This window comes from Microplitis mediator, chromosome 1 (genome assembly GCF_029852145.1).
Source record: "Microplitis mediator isolate UGA2020A chromosome 1, iyMicMedi2.1, whole genome shotgun sequence".
Taxonomy (NCBI): Eukaryota; Metazoa; Arthropoda; class Insecta; order Hymenoptera; family Braconidae; genus Microplitis; species Microplitis mediator.
This window is the reverse complement of record NC_079969.1, coordinates 9986349-10011549: the sequence shown is the minus strand read 5'-3', so window position 1 is coordinate 10011549 and position 25201 is coordinate 9986349. Positions and strand designations below refer to the sequence as shown.

At 27.6% G+C, this 25201-nt stretch overlaps 2 protein-coding genes across 3 annotated transcripts; both read left to right on the top strand.

Moving 5' to 3' along the window:
* Nucleotides 1–560: 560 nt before the first annotated feature.
* On the top strand, nt 561–8672 carry LOC130670641 (tetraspanin-13). Of its 2 annotated transcripts, XM_057474096.1 has the most exons (7): nt 561–916; nt 1598–1765; nt 1921–2019; nt 2093–2221; nt 5098–5235; nt 5351–5478; nt 6528–8672. In XM_057474096.1, the coding sequence occupies exons 1-6, from the start codon at nt 857–859 to the stop codon at nt 5423–5425; spliced, it is 669 nt and encodes a 222-aa protein (XP_057330079.1). In that variant the 5' UTR covers nt 561–856; the 3' UTR covers nt 5426–5478; nt 6528–8672. The 2 variants fall into 2 exon arrangements, with proteins under 2 accessions (XP_057330079.1, XP_057330072.1); XM_057474089.1 differs by lacking the exon at nt 5351–5478.
* A 13814-nt stretch (nt 8673–22486) lies between these two features.
* Nucleotides 22487–24602, top strand: LOC130666977 (facilitated trehalose transporter Tret1-like). The gene is made up of 3 exons (XM_057468365.1): nt 22487–22617; nt 22706–22776; nt 23195–24602. Exons 2-3 carry the CDS (start codon nt 22725–22727, stop codon nt 24562–24564), a joined length of 1422 nt encoding a protein of 473 aa, XP_057324348.1. The 5' UTR covers nt 22487–22617; nt 22706–22724; the 3' UTR covers nt 24565–24602.
* Nucleotides 24603–25201: the final 599 nt, after the last annotated feature.

Below are 25201 nucleotides of genomic sequence, written 5' to 3'. Positions count from 1 at the left end.
GTTATATATTAAAATTATTATTGTATACTTCAATAATAATAAACTTGTCAAAACTTGCTTGATAATTCCTAATTAATCATTATTAATTAATTATTTAAATATATCGATTTGACGTTTTTTTGGCGACTGATATTTGACCGTACAGCTATTTTATCATGGTTGCTTCGTCAACTGATTTAATTTTTCCGGGAAATTTTATCGCGCAGACATCATGTCATGTGGTTATTTTATCGTGAGGACGTCTTGCCGGTGGTTATTTTGCCCGCGGATATTTCATCGTGCGGTTATTTTGTCATGTGGTTATTTTGTCTGCGGTTATTTTGTTTGCGGTTATTTTGTCGCGAATATTTTGTTACGATTATTTTGTCTTCGGATATTTTGACGCGGTTATTTTGTTTTCGGATAATTTATTACGGAACCATAGATATATACCTAAAAATAATAAATCCATAATTAAATAAATTCAAATTTTCCCGCGCGCGCCTGCGCCATAATGGCGGAAAAAACAAACTCGTTAATTCGAGATATCGATTTTTTTTTTTATTCACAGGTCAATCAGTATCAGTCAAGACCTGGCATTGTTCGTGAAAGGTTTATTGCAGTTCATTGTCTTAATAATAAAGCGAATATATAAAAATAAATATATATATAAAAAAAAAAGTATAAATAACAAGAGCGCAAACAATTAGCCGCGAGTTAAATAAATAAACAAGTAGTTTAGTTTATTTTATTTTATTTTATTTATGTAAAACAAACTTCTCGAAACGTCAATACATTTTTTGACAACCGTCGGAATTTTAATTAAATAATTTTTAATTAAAATTGCATTATATTTTTTTAAATTTTAAATAAAAAAATGTGCGGGGGTTTCACCTGCTCAAAAAATGCCCTCACGGCCCTAAATATATTATATATTGTAAGTATAACTTTTTTTTCTACATATACATATATATATATATATATATGTATATATATGGTCATCAATTGAATAATTTTATACAGCATCATTTCCACTTGTAGATTAAATTAATCTACATATATTATATACTTATATATATATTTATATAAATAACGATTTTAATAGTGAGAAATGATAACAATTTTTCAAAATTATTATTGCAACCAAACTATCAGATCGAAACAAAAATATATCAGGACCTTTTGTGTAGAGAATTAAATTTTCTGTAAATAAATACTGAGATATAATTTTCATGTTTTTGATAATTTAGACGAAAATTAAATATTTAAACTCAAAAATTTCCTTAACAATAATTATTATTCATTTTTTTCACAATTTAAATTCAAAATTTTTTTATAACCAAATTAGTCGATCAAAATAAAAATTAATCAGCATCATTTTTGCACAGAATTAAATTTCCCATAAAAAATCACAGATAAAATTTTAATTTCCCCATTAATCGAATTTTAAAATTCCCAATAAAAAATTTCCAACTCCCACCCCGACTCCGATTACGAAAAAAAAAATTACCGTCTCACTATCAAAGTTGAAAATTTTCCCCATTTTTATTTCTTTCCCTCAATTTCTTTCTGATTCAGTTCCTCAGCGGCAAATTTAAAAAAAAATAAATAATTACAGGTGGTGGCATTCATATTAATTGGAGTCGCAGTCTACGGTCGCGCCTCAGCGTTGGTAACAAACTTACCAATAATTGGTGGAATTTTAGCATGCGGAGTAATTTTAATCTTAATATCAATACTGGGTCTAATCGGAGCCGTAAAACATCACCAAGTTCTTCTGTTTTTCGTATCCTTTTACAAACTCGACAATTTAATCCTCATATAAATATTTACTCATCATATATATCATCTCGTTAGTTGACTTTTGAAAATTTACAGCCACTTAATAATTAAACGAATAAATTTATAAATTAATTAATTATTCCTTAATTAATTTATCAGTACATGTTAATTTTGTTCCTATTGTTCTTGGTACAATTCAGCATTGCTTGCGCATGTCTTGCTGTTAATGCTAAACAACAGGAACAATTAGCTGAACAAGTATGTATTTTATTTATTAAACAATTAATTAATTAATCAATTAAATATTTTATTAATTAATTATTTTTACAAGGGATGGAAACACGTCGGAATGGATTTGAAAGCCAAAGTCCAGGCGAATTTTGACTGCTGTGGATTTAATGACACTGATACCAGCGGATTTGAACCTAACAAAGACCACCCGTCATGTGAAGCTGTCACGGTAATTTTATTATCAATAAATTTATTTAAAATAAAATAAACAAACGGTTAAATTGTCGTTCCAGCAGATCGCACTTAGTGTCTTCGCATTTATCCGAGTGTTTTATTATTTTTTTTTTAAGTAAATAACCAAAAAAAATCGTTATCATTATCGTGATTATTTAATGATCATCAATTAAGTACAAAAAAAATCATTAATGGCGTTTAATTTATTTTTATTTTTTATATCTGTGAATTTAAAATGCAATTTGGCACCTCTGGGTCTGGAGAAACGAGATCCTGGAGAGAGAATTAAAAAAAAAAATTTCTGAACTGACATATTAATTAAATATTCCATAAAAATATTATAAATAATTAATTTTTATTATTTGGGCGAGTAATTTATTTTTTTGGTCACGTTAATTAATAATTGAAGCTTCACTAATGAGCCTATCGTGTTTTTAGTCTCTTTTGTTGAGCAAAAAAAAAATCATTTAGTTTGAATAATTAGAGCCGGAGATATCGTAAAAATAATAAAATGAGATTTACAAATTTTTTAATTTGAAAAAGGCCATTTGGCATCCGAAATGGAAGTAGATTTCTTGTTATTTGTTTATTTACAAGTTTTAAGGGGGGAAAGGGGCCTGAGATACAATAAAAAGAGGATATTTTTGTGATTTTTTTTTTTTCAGAGTACTTTCTTTATTAAAATTCTTAAAATTTGTGACATTATTGAGCAACATTCCAAGAATATTCTGCTAAATTTTCATCAAAAAATATTGAAAAATAAGCCTGTGATAGTGGGGAGAGCCGAGTTACCTTAAAAAAAAGTATTCATGCCGTAGGCAGGATAACTCATGACTGCCTCATCTGAAATAAAAAAACCAAAAAGATTTCTTTAGTGCATAAGTATCTTGGATTTGAACGGAAGATTTTTTTTTTTCAATGACTACTTATTTTTAAATTAAACAAAAGGAGCAATTTTTGGTAGAAATCAGAAGTTTTTGATTGCACCTTTACCAAAAATTCAAAAATGAATATTTTGTGTATTCCTTCGTTCAAATCCAAGATAAACTTATGTACTACAGAAATCTTTTTGGTTTTTTTATTTAAGATGAGACAGTCATGAGTTATCCTGCCTACGGCATGAATACTTTTTTTTAAGGTAACTCGGCTCTCCCCACTATCACAGGCTTATTTTTCAATATTTTTTTATGAAAATTTAGCAGAATATTCTTGGAATGATGCTTAATAATGTCACAAGTTCTAATAATTTTCATAACGAAGGTACTCGGCAAAAAAAAAATCACAAAAATATCCTCTTTTTTTTGTATCTCCGACCCCTCTCCCCCCTTATGATAGGATTGAATTTAAACATTTTTTTTCGATATTTTTCATAAATTTCGAGGTCAAAAATTCTCAACGACACAATAAATTTAACAAAATTTGATGTAACCACTTGATTTGAGATGTTAAGATTTAAAAAGTGTTACACGGCAATAACTTAATTAAAGCAGTTCTACAAATTTAGGGAAAATTATAAAAACAAATTAAACAGCTAAATTTCAATAAATAAACAGATAATTTTTATTTAAGAAAAAGCTAGGGCGTGTTTAAAAAAAACACTGGAGAATGATAATTATTTATTCAGATGATTAGTAACTGGAAAGTCACGCGGTTTAATTAAAATCAGAGTAATGAAATAATACCTGGGGCATGTTCAGAAATTTACTCTGGAAGAGAAATGCAACTTCTGCGTTCAGAAATATTCTCTGGTTAAAGTATCAGGTATTTTTTCGTTCCTCTGGTTTAATCAAACCAGGTGTTTTTCCACTTACTAACCATCTGGGACGTGTTCAAAAATACACTCTGGAGATTAAAAAATACTCATCCAGATGGTTAGTAACTGGAAAGTCACGTGGCTCACTTTAAACCAGAGGAACGAAAGAATACCTGACACCACATTTACCTTCTCCTTAGAGTTTATGAACGCATGGTAATGCCAAATCGTTCCTCTGGTTTGACCAGATAATATTTCCGAACGCAGGAGTTGCATATTTCTCTTCCAGAGTGAATTTTTGAACATGCCCCTATTATAAAAGTATAGTAGTGAAAATTAAAGCTCGTTCAATGAGTTACACCACATAATTAACGAGACTCAACTATTATGTATTACTATTATGTATTAAAAAAAATTTCTAATTTAAAAAAAATTATAAAATTCATGAAACTATTAGAAGAAATGATCAAAAAAACAAGTAATATAGCACAAATTAAAGATAATTGAATGAACTATAAGATGCATACACCTGAAAAAAATGAACTTTTTTAGTTCAGAAGTTATTTGACGATAAATCAACAAAAGTCGATTTTTTTGAAAAATTAAAAAAATTCCAAAAGATTATAACTTCTAAACTTTCTGGCCGATTTAACTCATCTTTGAATTGAACCGAGCTCTTTAACTAAAGAATAAGTGTACGAAGTTTCATTAGATCGGTGTAAAATTGTGGTCGTTATCGTGTGAGAACGACGCGTCATATCTTATATATATAAATACATAATATATATATACTTTTGAACCAATGGTATTTTTGAATCCTGCATGACCAGATAAGACAGAAAATGGTAAAATTTTTGAAAAGTGTCAACATGCGAACGAATGCAATAGTTAGATTTCCATTAAATCTGATAAAAATATACTGGTCATATTGCCTCACTTTTATATAGGAGTGATCTGAGGGCTAGAGGATTGAATGCTAAGTAAAAATTTTTTCATTTAAATCGGTCTAATAATTCCCGAGAAAAGTTTTAGTTTTTAAAAAAATTAATAATCTTGCGGCTGTGGTTTGGATTTAGCTCTGGATAAAAAAAAATATGAATTTTTTTTGTTTGGTTCAGAAAATTTGTTGTCCCGAGAGTTGGACAGACCCGACATCGCAGTGCAAGTGCAAGCCGTGCATGGAAAAATTGCAGTCAACTATCGACCACGCATTCAAACTCTGCGGTGGGATCGGTCTCTTCTTTAGCTTCACAGAGGTAATAAATTAAAAATCTGCTTAATTATTTATTAATTAATGAATTAATGGGCAAGGGAGTGGGTTAGGTTATGGTTTTAATGAATTAACAAATTTAATTTAATAATTTATTATAGTTTGTCGGTGTATGGTTGACGGTGCGATACAGGAACCAAAAAGACCCACGGGCTAATCCTAGTGCTTTTCTCTAGTCTAATACCATTACAATGTCCCCTGTCACCTCGCACCAATTTTTAAATAGATGGTGGGTGCTTATTACACTCATTATACTATTTTAATTATGTTAACACATTTTTTTTTAACACTTAACACTTTCATCATTAATACACCTACTCCGTTAACTTAGTTATTGACGAGAGATTTTAAATTTAAATTGCGAGTTAAATATTGTGCTGGGAAAAAAGTTTACTGGAAAGTTTTTGTAGGAAATTTTATTGGCTACAAAAAAGATTCTGATGAATTTTTATGTATCCTCGATAGTTTATGAGTTATTTTAAACTTAAGTACTGATGTTATTTAAAAATATGGATGAATTCAAGCTCTATAATTTTTCTTTCATTGAAATTTAAATTATCGGTTATTTTTAAAAAATATGAGAAAAATTTGTTTGTCATAAAATTTTGAATAAAAAAGGTTCCCATTTTTTATACAAATTCATAAAATTCCTCACAATCACACAACCTAAAAATCTCCATAGAATTTCTTATTTAAAAATCAAAATTTCTCATAAACTATCAAAATTATAAAAAAATTTATCATGACTTTTTTTGTTCTCTATAAAATTTCCCACAAAAAAATTTCTTATCACTTTTCACCTAAACCCATAAATTTCCCCATAATTAAACTCGAAATCACACAACCTAAAAAACCCCTTAAAATTTTTTTACTAAAAATCAAATTTCCTCCCTAACTATCAAAGATACCATAAAATTCGTCATAATCTTTTTTGTTCCCCATGAAATTTCCCACAAAATAATCTCTTTTCACTTTTCACCTTAACCCATAAATTTCCCCATAATTAAACTCGAGATCACTCAACCTAAAAATCCCCTTAGAATTTTTTTAACTAAAAGTCAAATTTCCTCCCTAACTATGAAAGATACCATAAAATTCCTCAGAACCCTTCTTGTTCCCCATAAAATTTCCCTCAAAAAACTTCCTTTTCACTTTCACCCCCGAGCAATATTTAACCCTCTACAAACAAAAGTAATAAAACATGACGACTAAAATCTCTCCTCAAACCAATAAAAAAAAAATCATCAATTAATTAAATAATAAATTAATTATCTTCAGGTGATAGCAGCATTTCTAGCAAGACGCTATCGTAATCAACTGGATCCCCATGAAAAAGCTGCGAGAGCCGTATTCCCTCGTCATAATTATCTATATTAATTAATTAATTAATTAATCAGCCCTAAATCTACCGATAATTTTTTTTTTTTAATCAAACAGTCATCAATTGGAGATTAATAATCATAATGAAAAAAATTTTTTTCTATTAGTTTAGTGTGTGCTCTAGTCAGCCACTAATACCTACAATTATAATAATTATTATTAATTATTTAATTAATTGATAATAATAAATTAAAAGCAGATGAAAAAAAGCCTCAATGCGCCTTTAGTAGTTCGAGGATAAAAAAATTTATTGAGCCCATAAAAAAGAATAAAAATAATCGGATATTTTATTACACTATTGACTATAACTATTAATCATTAATTATTAATTAATAAATATATATAGATATATATATATGAGTTTAAAGTGAAGTTTATGTAGGAAATTAAATTTTTTTTTTTAATTGACTGATTAAGGTTGAGGACTTAGCATTTATGTATCTAATAAATCTATGAAAATATAAAAATATATATATAGAGAGAGTGAGAAGTATGAGTAAATATATATGAACTGAGTAGTTTGAAAGATTTAGAGGCGTGGAGGGGAAGATATGATAAAAATGTATGGGAATAAAGTCGTTGGAAATTTTTTGGGCTGCAAAAAAAATCAAGAGTCTGTGGGGATTTTTGATAGTTTATGAGATATTTTTGTTTTAAGCGACCGAGAGGTAGTAATATTTTGGCGGAGTCTAAATCGTGTGTCTATTTCATTAAAAATTTAATTACTCGTCTACTAATTATTTATTAATTATCAGAATTATTACAGTTTAGTTTAAAAATTTATGGTGGCCTGAAAATAAATCTTAAGTCGCTGTAATAAATTAAATAACAAATATAAATAATAATAAAAGTTCCAGCAGGTCACAATATTAATGACAAGTTAACTAATGATTAAATGACTACCCTTAATAATAACGTGCTCTAATTAAATTATTATTATTGTTGTTATTTTTTGAATGCCCATTAAAATACGTTACTCAAGTGTTTTTTTTTTTTCTTTCAATTTACATTACGGATCAGCTGTTGGGTTTAGGAAAAAATTAATGAAATCTTTTTTGTAGAGAATTTAATTTGCTGTAGATTTACATCAATATGTTTTTGAGGTATCTTTGATAGTTTAGTAGATATTTTTAATTTTATGTTTGAAAAGTTAAAAAAATATGAAAAACTTATTTATGGTGCTTGGAATTGAGTTTCTGATTGAACTATCAAAGATACGATAAAAAAGTACTGAGATAAATTTGCAGGGAACTTAATTTCCTATAAAAAAGTACTGAAAATTTTTTTCTAAACCCAATAGTTACTAAAATAAAGTAATTAGTTTTAAAATAATCTTAATTACAACTTTTAATTGAAATAGTTTTTAAATTTTTTTTAGCAAGTACGTTAAATTGAAATATCTTTTAAACTTCTGAGTTTACACACAAAATCAATCATACTTTTTTTGTAGAAAATTAAGTTTCCTACAAAAAAGTACTCGTGAACTTTTTTGCTAAACCCAGTAGTTTACGAGTTATCTGAGGTAATTATTAGAGGTATAGTAAAAATGGTAAAAAAAGTCAGTTGTAGGAAATTAAATTTTGACGAAAATTTAATATTTAGGTCACAATTTTTATTTAAAGTATTCAGTTCTCAGAGGTCATAAAAATTTTTTTATTTAAAAATAAAAATTACCCATAAACTATCAAAGATTGGGTGAAATTTCTCACCATTTTGGTTCTCCATAAAATTAAAAAAAAAAAAAAATTTTCTTCCAAACTATCAAAGGAACATCAAAAGTCATCAGAACCATTTTTGTTGGCCATAAAATTCTCTACAAAAAATTTTCTCACAACTTTTTTCCCAAACCCAATGTCACCCTACAATTTCCATTTAAAAAAAAATTTTAAAAAATGAATCTAGTTTAAATTACTCTATACATTTTTATCACTCACTATCGCTTTAATAATTAATTATGCAGATGCTTGCTTAAATTACTCATATCAATTGTTACTATAAATTGTACATTATATAATACTCCATTAAAATAAACCACTGAAATTATTTTAATATTTTTTTTATAAATAATTTACTGTAATTTTCATTTTTACTTTTTTAAATTTTAATTACTATTGTATTTTTTAATTATCACAGCAATACTTTTATGCATTAAATAAATAATTAAATGTGAAATTACTTTTTTTTTTGTCATAATTTTTAAAAAACTTTGAACTTTTGTCCTTGTAAATAATAAATACCAAACTGAGTATTCTTGATCTATTATCTATAAATAAATATCAAAATATATTTAATTCAAATTTTAGCCTTGAAATTTAAAATTCAAGTTGAGAAAAAAAATTACAAAATCTTTGGCAATAAATTTTGACACAATTATTATTATTATTGAAAATGTTTCGCTCTAATAAATAGAGGAATAAAATTGAAATAAAACTGACACTCCTTGAATTTATAAATAAATTGTTAAATTTAACTTTTAATTTTTATAACTCGTTATCTATCAGTAATAGGGTAAACATTTACTGAAATAATTATCTACTATCTGGTCATAAAGTATTGACCTTAAATTTAAAACATGAATAACTTGTGTTTAAAAAAATCGCATTAGAACATGAAATATATAGACCGATAGATTTGTCTCTTCTACTCCTATCAAAAATTTTATAAACCTAAAAAATTTTTTACCCGAAATATAAAAAATTGAAGGTTGAAAAACGTGGATTGGGGGGGGGGTATAAATTTAAATACCAACTTTGATTGTTTATAACTTCGCAAATAATTGGTCTGTTACAACGCTGATTTTTATGGTATAGTGTAGACCCCTTCCGATTAAAATTCACAAAAAAAAAAAAATTTTTTTAGTATACGGAGAGAAAAAGTGGGAAGTTTTCCATTTTTTACTTAACAGGAGTTCGCACTTATCTCTGTTACACTCAAGTCCAAGAACGGTACTATCTTTGTTGCACTTGTGCAGTAAATGGAAACTTTGGCCGAGTTTTCCTCTTAAACAAACGAATATTATCAAATAATTGAAGAAACATCGCTAGATTAGACAGTAGTGCATCGATGTACAGTCTGTATTTTGTATTTACAGATTTTGTTTGCAAAAAAAACTCGGCCGAAAAACATTTGATAACCCCTGATAGGGAAAATTCCTTTGTTGTTGTAAGTTTTACTATGTCAACACATAAATTGTAACTATGTCACACAGAAATTATTCCTAAGTTAACGAAGTAGAAATTCCCATATATGTAAAAATGAAACATTTGTAAACTGATGGTTTTTTTACGTAATTAATTAATTGAATTGATGATTATATACTGTCGGAAACGCGATGTAATTGACTTTTACGTACCCGTTTATATTAATTGAATTTATAAAAACATTTGTTCATTGGTAGGTGTTACAAAAAAATTTTAATTAGATTACACAAAATTTTTTCGAAAACTTTGAAACTCTATTTTCGTATACCTTAAAACTTTCACACATCTCTATTTTATCGCTTTAAGGCCTAAATGATAATAATGACCAAAATATTTAGTAGTCTGTTAGTTTTAGTTTCCTACGGACTTTTCCTATGCAACATAGCAATTTTTTTCATGTTGACATACAAATTTTTCCTATGACAACATAGTCATTTTTACTACGTCAACGTAGGAATATTTCCTATGTTAACAGAGGAATTTTTCCTTTGCCACCCTAGGAAAAATTCCTATGTCAATATAGAAGAAATTACTCTGGTAACATACGAAAAATTTCTATGCTGACATAGTAAAAATACCCATGTCAATATAGGAATTTTAGGAATGTTAACAGAGGAATTTTTCTATGTCTACATGGAAATTTTTCTAATGATAATATAGAAGACATCCCTATAATATGTGGGTAAAATTTCTATAAAATATCATTATATTCTCATTTTTTTCTAGTAAAATTTCCTACGTTGATAGAGCAAAACTTGCTATGTCAACAAAGGAATTTCCCCTGAGCAAAATTGGAAAAATTCCCATTTTTTCTTTACGTGTAGGAAATTTAGTTCTCTATGAAACAGGTCCTTTGCAATTTGTTTGTATTTTTCATATTTTATTAGTCATGTTTATCAATAAATTTCTTACAAAAATTGACAGTTTACTTGGAATATAAATTACCCCAAAAAAATTTAAATCAACTATTTTTCCGTAATTTATAAATTAATCGAAACTTTAGTTAAAATTTCCTGTTAATTATTTTGGATTTATCAAAAAAACCAAAGAAATCTTTTTTGTCAAAATTCTATAAAAATTTATTTCAGTAACTTCTTATCGTATGTTTGATATTTAACTCACCATTTAAATTCCATCTGATCAATATCTTTAAAAAAAAATTCCTCAAATAAAAATATAAATATAGCTGTTAAAATATGAGACCTACAAAAAATCTTCTCAAGACTTTTTTATCCAGAATTAGATTTCCTACAAAATCATATTTATAAATTTTTTTCCTATTTTCATTCCTTCATCCCCAATTTCCATTATAAAGATATTACTCTAAAAATATATAAAAATAAAACGTAAACAAAAATTTGCAATTTTTAACCCTCATAAAAAATTTATAATAATAATAATACTAGTAATTGTTATTATATAATTATACATATATACATATATATTTAAAAAAAAAACTAGGGACAAAGAAAAAAGAAATAAAACATGTGATGGTTCTCGACCAAGTGGTGGATCATCACCTGCCCGAAACAAAATCGTTAAACAGGTCAAATTCAACCAACATACGTCGTTGTTATTCTCTGCACTATATATATATATATATATATACATATATATATTTTATTTCAATAGGGGAAAGAAGAAATTTTGTCACCCCTCAACTCTCAAACTCGAGGTTACAAAGAAAAAAGGGTCGTATACTACGCATCAGTATATATATTATTATAATATTAAATCCTATAAATTTTATTACACAACTATGCGCAACAAAGAAATAATAATAATAATAAATATAAAGAAAAAAAAACTTGTTTATAAAGTCGTTATTATTTTTTTTCAACAGGTTATTTTATTTAATGTCATATATTATTTATTTATTGATTATTATTATTATTATTATTATTATTATTATTATTATTATTATTATTATCATTATTATTATTATTATTGTTTCATTTATATAAAATATGAGACACCTGGAACGGGGAGATTTTAAAAAAAGATTTAAATCGGAGCAGGATATAGTTCTTTGTTGTTTGAAGAGAAATTGGGGAAAGCTGGTGAGATAGAAAAAATGTGGTAGGATCAATTCTTAAAGAAATTTTTGACGGATAAAAAAAGTCCTGTGGATCTTTTACGTCAGATGGATATTTAACTTTGAATTTCAAATTTTAGCGCGTTTTTTAAATAATTGATTTTTTTGTCAGTTTAGTTTTGTAGGGGATTTGTAATTGCGAGTCAATTATTCGACATGAAGAAATTTCATTGAGATAAATTTTTAGTTAACTAAATTTCCTACAAAAAAACTCCTCTTTAGTTTAACTTCACCTCAATCCCTTAGACACTAGATCCAAATAAACGATGATCCTGAAGTTAGCAGACAATTAACAATTTTTAGATTTCTTTTTTCATCAAATCAATTACGAAAAAAAAATAAAATAAAAATATCCACATGTAGAAAATTAAAAGAAATTCAAGTGCAATTTTTTGAAATATTTATTTTTTAAAAAATATCGCTTTTAAAAGAACCAAAAAAATTATTAGACGTCGGGTACTTTCAGTATCATAATAAACGAGTGTGAATGTAGAAGACATCAGAAAAATTTTAAATTATAAATAAATAGAGTAAATAATTAAAAAAATAATGTTTTTGAAAAATGCACTTATGAATTTCAAAATTTTTTAAATATGCATTTATTTAAAATTTTATTTTATTCAATATTTCCTCTATTTATTAATAATTTTAAATTTGTCTGATGTCTGATACATTATAAAAAAAATTTTAAGCGTTAAATTTTTTGTTTCTTTGTTTAAATTTTCCCTCCAAAAATAAAAATTTAAAAAATTTGCCAACTCGCGTAATTTATTCAGACCCTTTGGTAAAAAAAAAAAGTTTATTTAAATAATAAATTTGTGTTATTAAAAAAGAGGTCTGACAGCTGGTTAAAGAAGAATATTTTCTTAAGATTCATAAGTTATTGTGTTAGCATATGAATTGAAAGGGTAAAAAATAATAATAATGATGATAAAAGATGTGACCTTTTTTTTTTTAATCATAAAAGGAATAAAGTTTATGTATATTAAAGAGGATTTAATTCATTGAGAATTTAGACTGAGCTTTAGTTTTTATTTATAAATCTGTCTCTGTTGTACTCTTTGATTATATTCGTTAAGTAAAAGGTTCAGTTTGCTAAAACTTTTATTTACTTTCCTCTACATTTAAATAGAATTAAGAAAGAGAAGACTAATAAGTTAAGTAAAGGGAGTAATGGGAGTTGAGGCAGACAGGATAAGGGACAAGGTAACAAGGAGTAAAAGAGAAATAATAATATGTACCAGGTGTTTTTAAAACCGTGGGACCTCTGATTTTTTAAAAGGGAAGGATTCTCTTTTTTTTTTTAAACAACAAATAAAAACTTGTTCAATTGTTCAAATTTTTTTTATTATTATTATTATCAGTAGATAAATTATTACAATTTTTGGCTTAACATTAAATTTTTTTATTAAAACTATTCATAAAATTTCATTAATTAGATTGTTTTTCTTAAAATTACACGAAAAAAAATTTTAATTAGACTATTTTTCTAAAATTAATTATAAAATTTTATAAATTAGAGTCTTTACTTAAAATTACTTAAAAAAATTTTTAATCGAAATTAAATATTTAAATTATTTTATAAAATTTTTTAAATTTAATTTTTTTCTTAAAATTAAGTAACGAAAATTTTTTTCATGTTGCCTGCATTGAAACTAGAATTTTAATTTCTATTCAAAATACGCCAACTTCAGACCATTGAAATGAAACCTTTGAGACTAATAAATTTTTAGGTTAAAAAATTATACATTTTTATTAAAGTAAAAAAACAAAAAAACGTCTAATTTTATACCCGCTAAAAATTATTTCATTTAAAATCCTGATAAAACCGCATTATAACCTCCTCGATCCTGACGCCCCCTATGGGGTCAATTTTGCCAGCATTGCCAACTAGCCGCCGTTTACTGAACCATAAAAATAATTTTTGCTACAGCTTTAAAATAGATGACTTTACAAACTATAAATTATAAATAATATAATACGTTCGTTTGTTTCCTAAAAGGTCCATAAGTATACTTATAAAAAATTATTCAAATAGCAAACAAAATAATGCCTCGGGACTGAGGAGGATAATTAAATTTAATTTTTATTTATACTATTGACCTAAAATTTTCTTGTATCCAAGACAAAAGACCTTATACCCATCCATGTATATTTATATATCTATATTTATAAACATACATATAAAAAAACTAGTCCCTGATCAGGTACTAGGTCTTTTACCTCACTCTTATAATTCTAAAACTGTATTATGAAAACAGGCATTTAAAATTTGCCGCGAAATATAACAGAATTCAAATTTAATGCGGTATCAGCTCTCGCCTTTGGCTCTTGCAGCCAACTTCACTTTCATCTGAAATCGTTTCGTTTTATTCCTTGACACACAATAGACTATTATTTAAAATGAATTAAAAATTTTTTTTTCGACTCATTAAAGAATTTTTGAAAAAAAAATTTAGCATGCAGTTTTTTTTTTTAATGAGACTGACAAAAAAATAAATATTTCATCTCATTAAAAAATAATTTAAATTTAATTGTAAAATAAAATTTTGTGAATGTATATATATATAAAATGTATACGATGAAATAGAAAATAAAAGCAGGCCGGGACGAGTGCAATTTGATACTAAAAATTACAAATAATGCACTCATCACCACCTGCCATTAATTTCTTAAATTTAAATAAATGTATATTTAAAAAATTTATATTTGAATTTATTAATGAAGTAATATATGCATTACGATAGGCCGGGACAAGTGCAATATTAAAAAATATAAACAAACATTGTCACATATCTCGACCTATCTTTCATGCAATTAAACTGTGTTATTTACTGACTATAATAAATATAAAACCACCAGACTAGGCCCTAATTTCAAGGGTTTAAACACAAAAAAAAAAATTGAAGGCATAACCACGTGGTTAGAAAGTTATTGGAATAAGTGGCCTAGTGACCTTGGTCAGTCTAAACTCTAAACTTAAAATCAGGGAACTAATCTCTGAATCACTAAATTATCTTTTATTTTCGAGGTCACATATTTTTTTTTTTTTATAATTTTTATTTACTAACTATTTTATATAAAACTTAAAAAATTACAAACTTTTAATTCAAAATAATAAATTTCAAATTTGTAATTTTTATTCAAACAAAAAGTTTAAATTTAAAAATTTGAATTTTTTAAATCGACAAAAAATTGAAATTTTAAATCTGAAATTTAAAAAAATAATTAAAATTTTCACAAAATTACGATCTCAGTTAAAAATCGTGACAAAAATACACAAATAAATAAAAACACTTCACTAAAAAAATTCACTTAAAAAAAAAAAAAAATCTAAAGGCAACACAAAGAAAAAAAAATAAAAATAAAAATAAACTGGTAACTAGAGAGATGTGTTTACGAGCGCGTTCTCGAGGAAACTGCTGGCACAAGCCAGGTGTCGGGGCTCTTTATTCCTTTTGGGCACCGAGGGGGACACCATGAATAAAGGCATAGTACTATAGTTTAGGTCGCGGGTCAACTAAAATGTGTTAGTGTTTACTATACCCACCATATATATATCCATACATTTATAACAGAACTTAGAGTTGTATTAGTGCATAAAAGTGGGGATTTGTAACGAACCTTAAAAACTAAATAAAATATTCTTTGTAAAATTCATCCCCAAAATCCCTACTGTACCCCCACTCCTATTTGTGTCTACAGCTACAGTACCCCCACCCTGAGGTAGAATCCATGCGGTGATACGAAGATTGGGCCCTTGCTCTTGGTAATTTTCTAGGCGGCACGAGGCGTCCTGTGATCCCGCCAAAAGTTGTATCAGCTGTCCATGTCCATGTAACCACCATTTAATCCCTCGTTATTTATTTTATTCACTGAGAGGTACACCAGGTATGAGTATGTGGGGGGTGGGGGTATGAAAGATGGATGCTGGATCTATAAAGTTAATAAAAAAAAAAGATAAAGAGATCGTGCGCGAGTCACAATAGAAAAGAATCCGTTGGATTCAGGATAATTAACGCATTTTCAAGAGGACATTTTTGTAACCGTTTTAGAAACTTTTTTTTGTAAAAAAAGTAAGAGAAGAAAAGAAGAAAGTGTAAATCTAATTTTATTTATTGCGCAATAAATCTTGGGTTGGTTTTTTGTTTCCGGTCTTTTGTGGAGACAAAGAAATGGTTTTTTTTTAAAATATATATATTTTTTTTTTAAGTTTGAATTTGAAAATGGAGATTTTTTTTTTTTTTTTTTTTTTTTTTTGTAAAGAAAATTCAAAATTTTGAGGGAGAAGAAAACAATGAGTATTTGAAACAGTAAAAAAAATGAATTTTTTGAAATTTATTTCAGTGGAGATTTAAAAAATTTTTTTTAGACAAAATATTTAAGAAAAAAAAATTACATGCTAACTTTAAAATTCAAATAAAATAGTTTTTTAAAAATCAACTCCGCCTCCACAAACTTTTTTTGCCAGACAAATTTAAAAAAACAAATAAAACCGCCCAGAAAATTAATAAAAATATATGACAACATTTAAATCAAACCTTCAACAATAAACTATCCCTCTCTGTAAAAAAAACCAGCATCCGAATTTCCCAAAATAACCAAAAAATTTCAAACAATAAAAGGAGTTTTTAAAATAAAAATAATCCAGATTGAAGGGACAAAGAATGACTATTATATAGAATAAAGATCTTGGGGTAAAAAGGGACTGGTTACTAAAAAAAGGTCCTGATTGAGAACCACTTGTTGGAGGACAGCTGCGGAGCTCTTTAGCTGCGCATCTGCTGTCGGTTCGAGTCCACGCGTGTGCTGGAGACCACTCTGGATATGTCTGATGTCGTATGGAGCCTTACTCACATCAACAATATACATAATAAATATAACTAAACCTAATGCATTTATTTAGTAACTGTTTGCTATCCTCTGCATTAGATATAGATTTAGAGTAGAACCTGGACCTGGATCTGGAGCTCAAGTTTTTCAACAGGGGGTTAATATTTAAATAAAAGTTGTTTACATCTACCGTTTTTAAAACTTTGTTTCTTAAAACGAAAACGAATTTTTATATATAAATGTATATATGACAAGTTCACGTACGATGTAAATGGAAATGCTCGATCGAAAATAACAGACGGTAGTGGATAGAAAAAAAATTTTCTTTGTCCCATTGTCATCGGATTTTCTCTAGCTCATTGAGTTCCCGGAAGAGAGCCCCTAAAATTATTTTCCCCATGGTCTATGGTTTTGTACATGACGTTCTTTATTTCATTTTATTTTAAATAAAAGAAAGAGAGGAGAAGAGAAAAAATATAAGAGGAATATATACAGTTAAAGTACAAACAATAACTATTTTTAGGTGAAAATTTAGAAATTTTTTTGGTATGCAGATTTTGAGGACTCAAAAATGTCCTTGGGCATGGTCATTGTTTGACAATATGGCTTAGGCATTATAACACTGGATGAATTATTTAAATAATAAAGAAAACATGCTGAGAAAAACCACCCGCTATTTAGTTTTTGTATTTAACACTGGCGATTATATTTCTGACAGACACCTGGTCAAGGGCACAGGTGGAATTTTAGGGTCTTATGGTAAAGACTAATGAGTATAAGATGAGGGTAAGATGGGTCCATGAAATTATTTTTTTTAAACATTTAAATTTCGTTGGTTTAAACTGAAAGAAAATGTAATAAAATTCTTGAAGAATTTTGACTTTTTTTTTAATTTTGATGTATAGGTTGAAGGGTCTAAGGGTTTTTTTTTTAATTTGTATCAATTGGATAGAAAATAACGTGAATAGTTTTTGTGAGTCCGTTTGTATTCTTGGTTAACAGACAATTAAGAATTTTTGAATTTTTTCAACAACAAATCTAAGACGAAAAAAACAAAAATAAAAATATGCACATGTCGAAAACTCAAAAAACTATTGGTGCATTTTTTTAAATATTTTTTTTTTTTTTATAATTTATCATTATTAAAAAAATCTAAAAATTATTAGACGTCGGCTAACTTCAGTATCATGTTCGTTTTTAGAAGCATTTTTTTAAATTCAAGCTGGACATAAGTTAAAAGGGCTTGAGTACTTTGAAAATTGGGGACTAAATAGTTGGTAACAAAGTGTAGTGGTTGTGCACAACTAAGTGCCAAGTACATTAAAGGAACTTTAGTTAAAAAAAATAAAAATACCCAAGTAAATGTCCGATGGGCCCAGATGGCAAGCGTTCATCCTCTTTGTTCTTTCTTTGGCTTTAAATTTAAACAACGCAATAGTAACCCACATATATATAGATATATATTTTTACATATATTTACCTATACATACAATTAATAAAACCAAGACTGAAACCAAGGAAATAAAAGACACACCTGCCCATCAGTTATCAATCTTGGAAAATCAAATAATTTAAAAAAAAAAAAAATTTTTCTATGATATCGATGTCACTGAGATTTTTAACAGATTTTCTGAGTAAAAATGTCTGTTAACAAAAAAAACTTTACACGCATTTGGATTTGAATGTTTTTATTTTCGTTTCAAGAACTCAATAATTTGGGATTCTTTGAAATTTTTATCCGAATTTTTGTAAAATTTAAAACAACTTCTATCGTTATACAAAAGCACGCAAATTTGCAATTATTTTTTGACCACTGAAATTTTATTGAAGATGAAAAAAGAGATAAGTGCTGGATTTTTTTTTACGCAGTCGCAACTGCGTGACAATGTTTCATGTTTATAAATTTATACATGCATATACTAAAAAGAAAAATTTCAAAGCAAAACTTTAAGTAATAATTAAAAAAATCCCTTAAAATTTAAAAATTTCCTTTTTTTAAATTAATTTTAGAATTTCCAAAACTTAATAAATTATCACTTAATCCTTTATTTCAAAAGCACTTTTTTGTATTACACAAAGTTATCTTCAATTTTTTCCATAATCTCTTTCTTCCTTCATTTAAAAAAAAAAAAATTAATTGTGCAATAAAAAATTGTTTTAATAACCTTGTTAAAATTTAAATTAATGCAGCCCCGACTAAAATTTAATCAAATATTTTTACAAAAAATATAAAATCACTGATATATATATATATTAGACCGATTAAAAAAATCAAGTATTTTTTTCTTTTTCAAGGACACACTCAAGTTTCAGTAAGATAAAAGGCGCCTGTTAAAACTTGAGCTCTTGATATTAATATTAAGTACTCCCTGATTGCAATTATCTATTTCTCATTTAAGTAACACGGGGAATTTTTAAAAAAATTTAAAATTTCATAACTCATCATTTAATTACTGTATCGGAAAGGTCAATACATATTCTTGTTGGAAATTGAAAGCTCTTCAAAAAAGTTCTCAAGTAATTTTTCGATAAATTTAGTCTTTCAAAAGTTATTCAACGTCAATTTTAAATTTATGGTAAATTTCCGTATTAGTAACATTCCCGACAAAAATATCAGTTTTATCACAAAATGTCATAGGACTTTTCTTGTAGACCATTTTATTCCCACAAAATTATCTTCCACCAAGTTTTCAAAATTTGGCAGTATTTCTTAGAAATTTGCATTTAAATGTCAATTTCTTTAAAAAATTCGTTTTTTGACTAATTCTGACCAGCCTTAAAACTGAAATTGATCGATTTTTTGACTAACAGTCATTTATATATAATTAACAAAGCATCCGAGAAAAAACCATATGTTTCTTTACACTAAGTCGTCTATTAATAGGATTTATTTTTATTTAGAAAATTTTATTCAAAATTAAGTAAAATGATTTTGAGGAAAAATTAAAAATTATATTCCGCGGTTTTCACTCAAAGAAATATATGATTCTTTCTCATGTGCTTTGCTAATTATATATAAACGACTTTTAGTCAAAAATCGATCGTTTTTCGTTTGAAAACTGGTCAAAAATGGACGGAACACGATCTTCGGAAATTGACGTTTAAAAGCACATAACTAGAGTAACATAACTAGAGTATTGTCGAAGTTCGAAAACTTGGTGAAAGCTAGTTTATTGGGAATAAAATGGTCTACAAGAAAAGTCATATGACATTTTGTGATAAAACTGATATTTTTGTCAGGAATGTTAAATAATATTGAAATTTACCATGAATTTAAATTTGACGTTGAATAACTTTTGAAAGAGTAAATTTATCGAGAAATTATTTGAGAACTTTTTTGTAGAGCTTTCAATTTCCAACAAGAATATGTATTGACCTTTCCGGTACAATAATTAACTGATGAGTTATAAAATTCCACATTTTAAAAAAAATTTCCCCCTGTTATTTAAATGGGAAATAGACAATTGCAATCAGGGAGTACTTAATATCACAAGGGCTAAAATTTTAACAGGCGTTTTCTTTTATGTCACTGAAACTTTTGAGTGTGTCTTTAAAAAAAAAAACTTGATTTTTTTGAATCGGTCTAATATATATATAACTTGTAAAAATGTTAATATAATTGTTTACAATAATATTTTTCTTTGTCATCCGTACGTTATACGGTTTAAGAGTACCTAGATTTAAAGGGCGTTTATATATATAGATATTAAAAAATATGTATTACAAAAAAAAAGAATCGACCTGAGGGGGTATTAAGTTGCAGCAGATTTAAGTAACCGGCGTTACAGTTTGAGACGGGTTTTTCAAAAGATCTTTGTTCGTTTGAAAGTGGGTCTTGGCAGTTGTTAGGGTATTTGTTGGAAAAAAAAATTTATTATTATTATTATTATTTTTATGATTATGATTATTATTATTATTATAATTATAATTAAAAAAAAAAAATGATTTGAATTTGAATTTTGATATTATATCGATGTCAAAGTTATTGATTTCCAGCATAAGCAGAAGATATTTAAAATTTAAAATAGATGTTTGTTGCAGTGTAACAGGAAGTGTAAGTACGTAATATGTTGATGGGTGCGGTGTGAGTATGAAACCTATTTTTCGGTTCACTGATTTATTTAAATAATTAATGATCGCGAGGACACTTTGCTAAATTGTATATTTTTTTATTTATAGTAGAGTTTTTTTTTTCTATTCGACGGTGAAATGGGTGAAAAATTTATGGGTTTTAAAATTAAGATGGGTAACAAGAAGGTTTTGGAGACGGAAGTTGGTAAAGTAGGTGATGGGTGCTGGGGATGCGATTGCGGGTAAAGTATGGGAGTGATGTCTGGCAAACTATTGGAGATAAGGAACAAATTTGGTCGTTATTAAATTTCCTAAAAAAAAATTCATTGCAAATTTTGTAATTACTTTGATAGTTAAGCTGTGATTTCAATTTTCAATACTCGATAATTGAAAAAAATATAAAAATTCTCCAAAGTTTTGAATTGGAATCTTAAAATTGAAATTACTGCCAAACTATTAAAGATATCGAAAAATTTCTTATGACTAAATTTGTTCCCCGAAAAATTTCCTACAAAACTGAAATTCGATTTTGCTATAAATAAAAATCTCCACTTTTCCATCTACGAAAAAAAAAACTCTGCACCGCCACCTATCAGCGCTCTTTCAAACCCGACTTTAAAAAAATGCTGACATATACTCAAGATAAGTATACGCAAATTTAACATATACACAAAAAAAAAAAGGATTTCTTGGTGCAAGAAATTTCCGGCGTTTGAAATTGAAGACAAAAACTTTTTTTGACGAGAAAAAATTTCTTTTCAATTCGTAATGCAAAAAATTTCTTGTGCTAAGATATCTTTTTTTTGCTTATATATATTTTAACAAGCATTAATTAATTAGACCGTCTAAATATTTACGTTCAAATATTTTTATCTTATTATTCGCAAACAACATCACAGTTGAATCAGAAATTAGCAATTAATCTCATTCACATATTTTATTTAACAATAAGATAAAAACTATAAATACTAAACAATATTTTTCTCTTGATTTCTATTAAAATCTTATCAGTATGATAATTATCTCTTCAAAATACGTGCCCATCATTAAAAATACTTCCGCGACTAAAAATAGAATTGTCATATCCAGAAATTTCTAATCAATAAAAATTTGAAATATTTTTTTTTTTTTTTTTACTGATTCAATTCAGCCAATTCTCGTTTTACATTTTTTTTTTTTTTTTTTTTTTACTGTCACGAGTTAAATAATTAAAATAAAAAATAATTGATTTATTATTTAGAGGAAACAGAATATTCTAGAGAATAATAAAATCTTAGATAATGATAACTATAAATTATAATTATTTAATATATAAATTTAAAACTAAAAATAAAAAATAAAATTTCGTAATTTAAATAATTTATTTGTACAAGTGGATTAATTATTAATTTAGCTAATCATAAAACAAATAGACAAAAGTCTGTTGTTATATAAAAAAATAATTTTTATTAAAGAAAAATTTATAAAATCATAAGTTTGATTAGGTGCTTAGATAATAGCCATAGATTATTTAAAAATATGCCTCGACAAATGGGCGCCAAAAAAAAATTTATTCGAATAATATTTATTCGGTAGCGATCTATTGTAATTATATATATAAATAATAATTCTAATAAGCTTGTGTACAAATGTCTTAATAATTTAAAACTAGTTCCGCGGTGGGAGTAGCAGAATCGCGTGATATCACAGTGGGTATAAAACCACGGGTTGATGATTAATTTACTTTTAATGTAGACGTCTGTCTTAAAGTTAACGTTTCATTTATTCGTGTCTGATTCTTACCATTTTTGTAAGTTTTTTATTTTTTATTATAATTATTATTTTTATTTACTGTAATTATGTAATTTAATAAATGTTTTTTTTTATTGTGATAACAGTCGAGAGAAAATTTGGAAGATGAACACGCAGGATACTAAACAATGGCCTCAGTATTTAGCTGCTATTACAGGTAATTTTAAATTGTGATTTGAGATTTATTTAAAAAAAAAAAATTATCATACCACGGTATTTGTGAGATAATTTCCGTTAGTTTGAGTACCCACATCAATATATTTTAAGATAGTGACATTTCTGGGGTAAAATGAGTATGGGAATAAAAATTAAATTTTTTAAATGTTTTTATATGATCACTGATGATTGATCAATTGTGTTCGTGATACAATTTTCGGTAGTTTGAGTACCCACATTTAATATATTACTTGTTATATAAAATATGAGACAATAAAATATATGAATTGGTGACTAGATCGGAATATATTGTTGTTGGTACTCATTTGACGGGTAATTTTATCAATTTTTCAGAAATCAAATTTATTTTTCTAAAAAAAAATTCTGGTGCTAATTGTGACCAAAATTGATATTTTTAGCAACACTGTCAATGGCGATCGCAGGATGTCACATCGGCTGGACCTCACCTAGTCTCCCGTACTTAAAATCCGATGACTCTCATCTTCCAATGACCAACGACGACAGTTCCTGGATCGCCTCATTCTTCTTGCTGGGCTCGGTACCTGGAAACCTGTTAGCAGCTTTTATAGTCGACGTGATCGGTCGCAAAAGAAGTCTTTTAGTCGCTGGATTTCCCTTGATATTGGGCTGGCTCTTAATAATCTTCGCCCGTAACGCTTATTACCTTTACGCTTCGCGATTTATCAGCGGATTTGGGACGGGCATCGTCTACGTCGTCTGTCCCATGTACATCGGCGAGATCGCCGACAAGCGAATCCGCGGGGCCCTCGGAACTTTTATTAAATTAATGGTGACCTTCGGTGAACTCTATGCCCATGCCATTGGGCCCTTCGTCAGTTTTCACGAGCTAGCCTACTCCTGTCTGATAATTCCCTTGGTCTTCTTCAGCAGCTTCATTTGGATGCCCGAGTCTCCCTATTTTCTGGTGATGAAGAACCAGCATCGAGAAGCTGAGGCCTCTCTCAAGGCCCTTAAAAGGTACAGGACCAAAAATGGACTTCAAGAGGACCTAGACCAGATGACCAAAGACGTGCTGATGGACATGAACAACCGGGCAGGCTTCCGGGACCTCTTTCTCAGTGAAGGCAATCGCAAAGCCCTTACGATCTGCTTCGGACTTCAATTGATCCTGCAATTCAGCGGATTAGCGGCCATTGAGGCGTACACCCAAGAAATAGTCGAGCCAAGTGAATCAGGATTAGCTCCCGGTCTCACGGTTATTGTCCTGAGCGTCTGTCAAATGGTAGCTGGACTTGGAGCCGCGGTAATGGTCGACAAATTGGGCAGACGGCCATTGCTAATGAGCACTACCTTCTGCGCGGCAATTGTTCTGATGATCTCTAGCGCGTTTTATGTCATGAAAATCGAACTTGGCTACCCTTTGAAAGGGCTCGGGTGGATATTAGACGCCTCAGTTATTTTGTACGAGTTTATAATCGCTTTGGGCCTGAATCCCTTGCCGTACATGATGCTGGGCGAGCTGTTTCCGACCAACGTCAAGGGAGTCGCGGTATCTATGGCAAATATTTGGGGCTCACTGTTAGCATTTTTTGTCTCCAAAATATTCCAAGTTGTCACTGACACTTGTGGTATGTATGCGTCATTTGCGTGGTTCGCGGCATCGTGTGTTCTGGGACTTATTTTCATCCAGTGGTTTGTACCAGAGACTAAGGGTAAGTCATTAGGGGAGATTCAAGATGAGCTTAACTGTAGGAAAAAGGTTAAAACGGTTATTCAGGAAATTTATATTAAAACTATTGATTTTTAAGAGATTTTTTATTAGTGATTTTAATTTGAATTTTTTATTTTAAAACTGAATCTAATTTTTTTAGATGAAAAAATTAGATCAAACATTTTTAATTGAAAAACTCGATCTGGAATTTTTTATCAGAAAATTAGATCTGAAATTTTCTATTAAAAAATTGGATCAAATATTATTAATTGAAAAACTGGACCTGAAGTTTATAAATTAGAAAATTAGATCTAATACTTTTTAATTTTGACATAAGATCTAGAATTTTTAAATTAAAAAATGAGATCTAATAATTTATTTTTATTAGAAAATTAGATATAATATTTTTAATTAAAAAATTGGATCTGAAATTTTTCAATTAGAAAATTAGATCTAATAATTTTTAATTGGAAAATTAAATCTCAAATTTTTCATTCGAATTTTTTCAAAAAACTAACTAAAAAATTTCTTAGATTAAATATCCATTCAAAAATTATATTTCTGATAAAAAATTAAATTTCTAATTAAAAATTCCAATTAAATCTCATGTAATATAAAATCTCAGTCCTTAAAAAAAAATAAATAAATAAAAAATAAAGAAATAACAAGTCCACGGCAAATAAATTAAATTATCAAAAATTAACCAAGTAATTGGTGATATCATCAACTACTG

Excerpts from the sequence above, each read along its gene's own strand:
- LOC130670641 (XM_057474089.1), top strand. The coding sequence starts at position 857 with ATGTGCGGGGGTTTCACCTGCTCAAAAAATGCCCTCACGGCCCTAAAT. Across the intron at positions 1,766-1,920 it reads ACCAAGTTCTTCTGTTTTTC|TACATGTTAATTTTGTTCCT; the intron begins GTATCCTTTTAC and ends TTAATTTATCAG. Across the intron at positions 2,020-2,092 it reads AGGAACAATTAGCTGAACAA|GGATGGAAACACGTCGGAAT; the intron begins GTATGTATTTTA and ends TATTTTTACAAG.
- LOC130666977 (XM_057468365.1), top strand. The coding sequence starts at position 22,725 with ATGAACACGCAGGATACTAAACAATGGCCTCAGTATTTAGCTGCTATT. Across the intron at positions 22,777-23,194 it reads GTATTTAGCTGCTATTACAG|CAACACTGTCAATGGCGATC; the intron begins GTAATTTTAAAT and ends TGATATTTTTAG.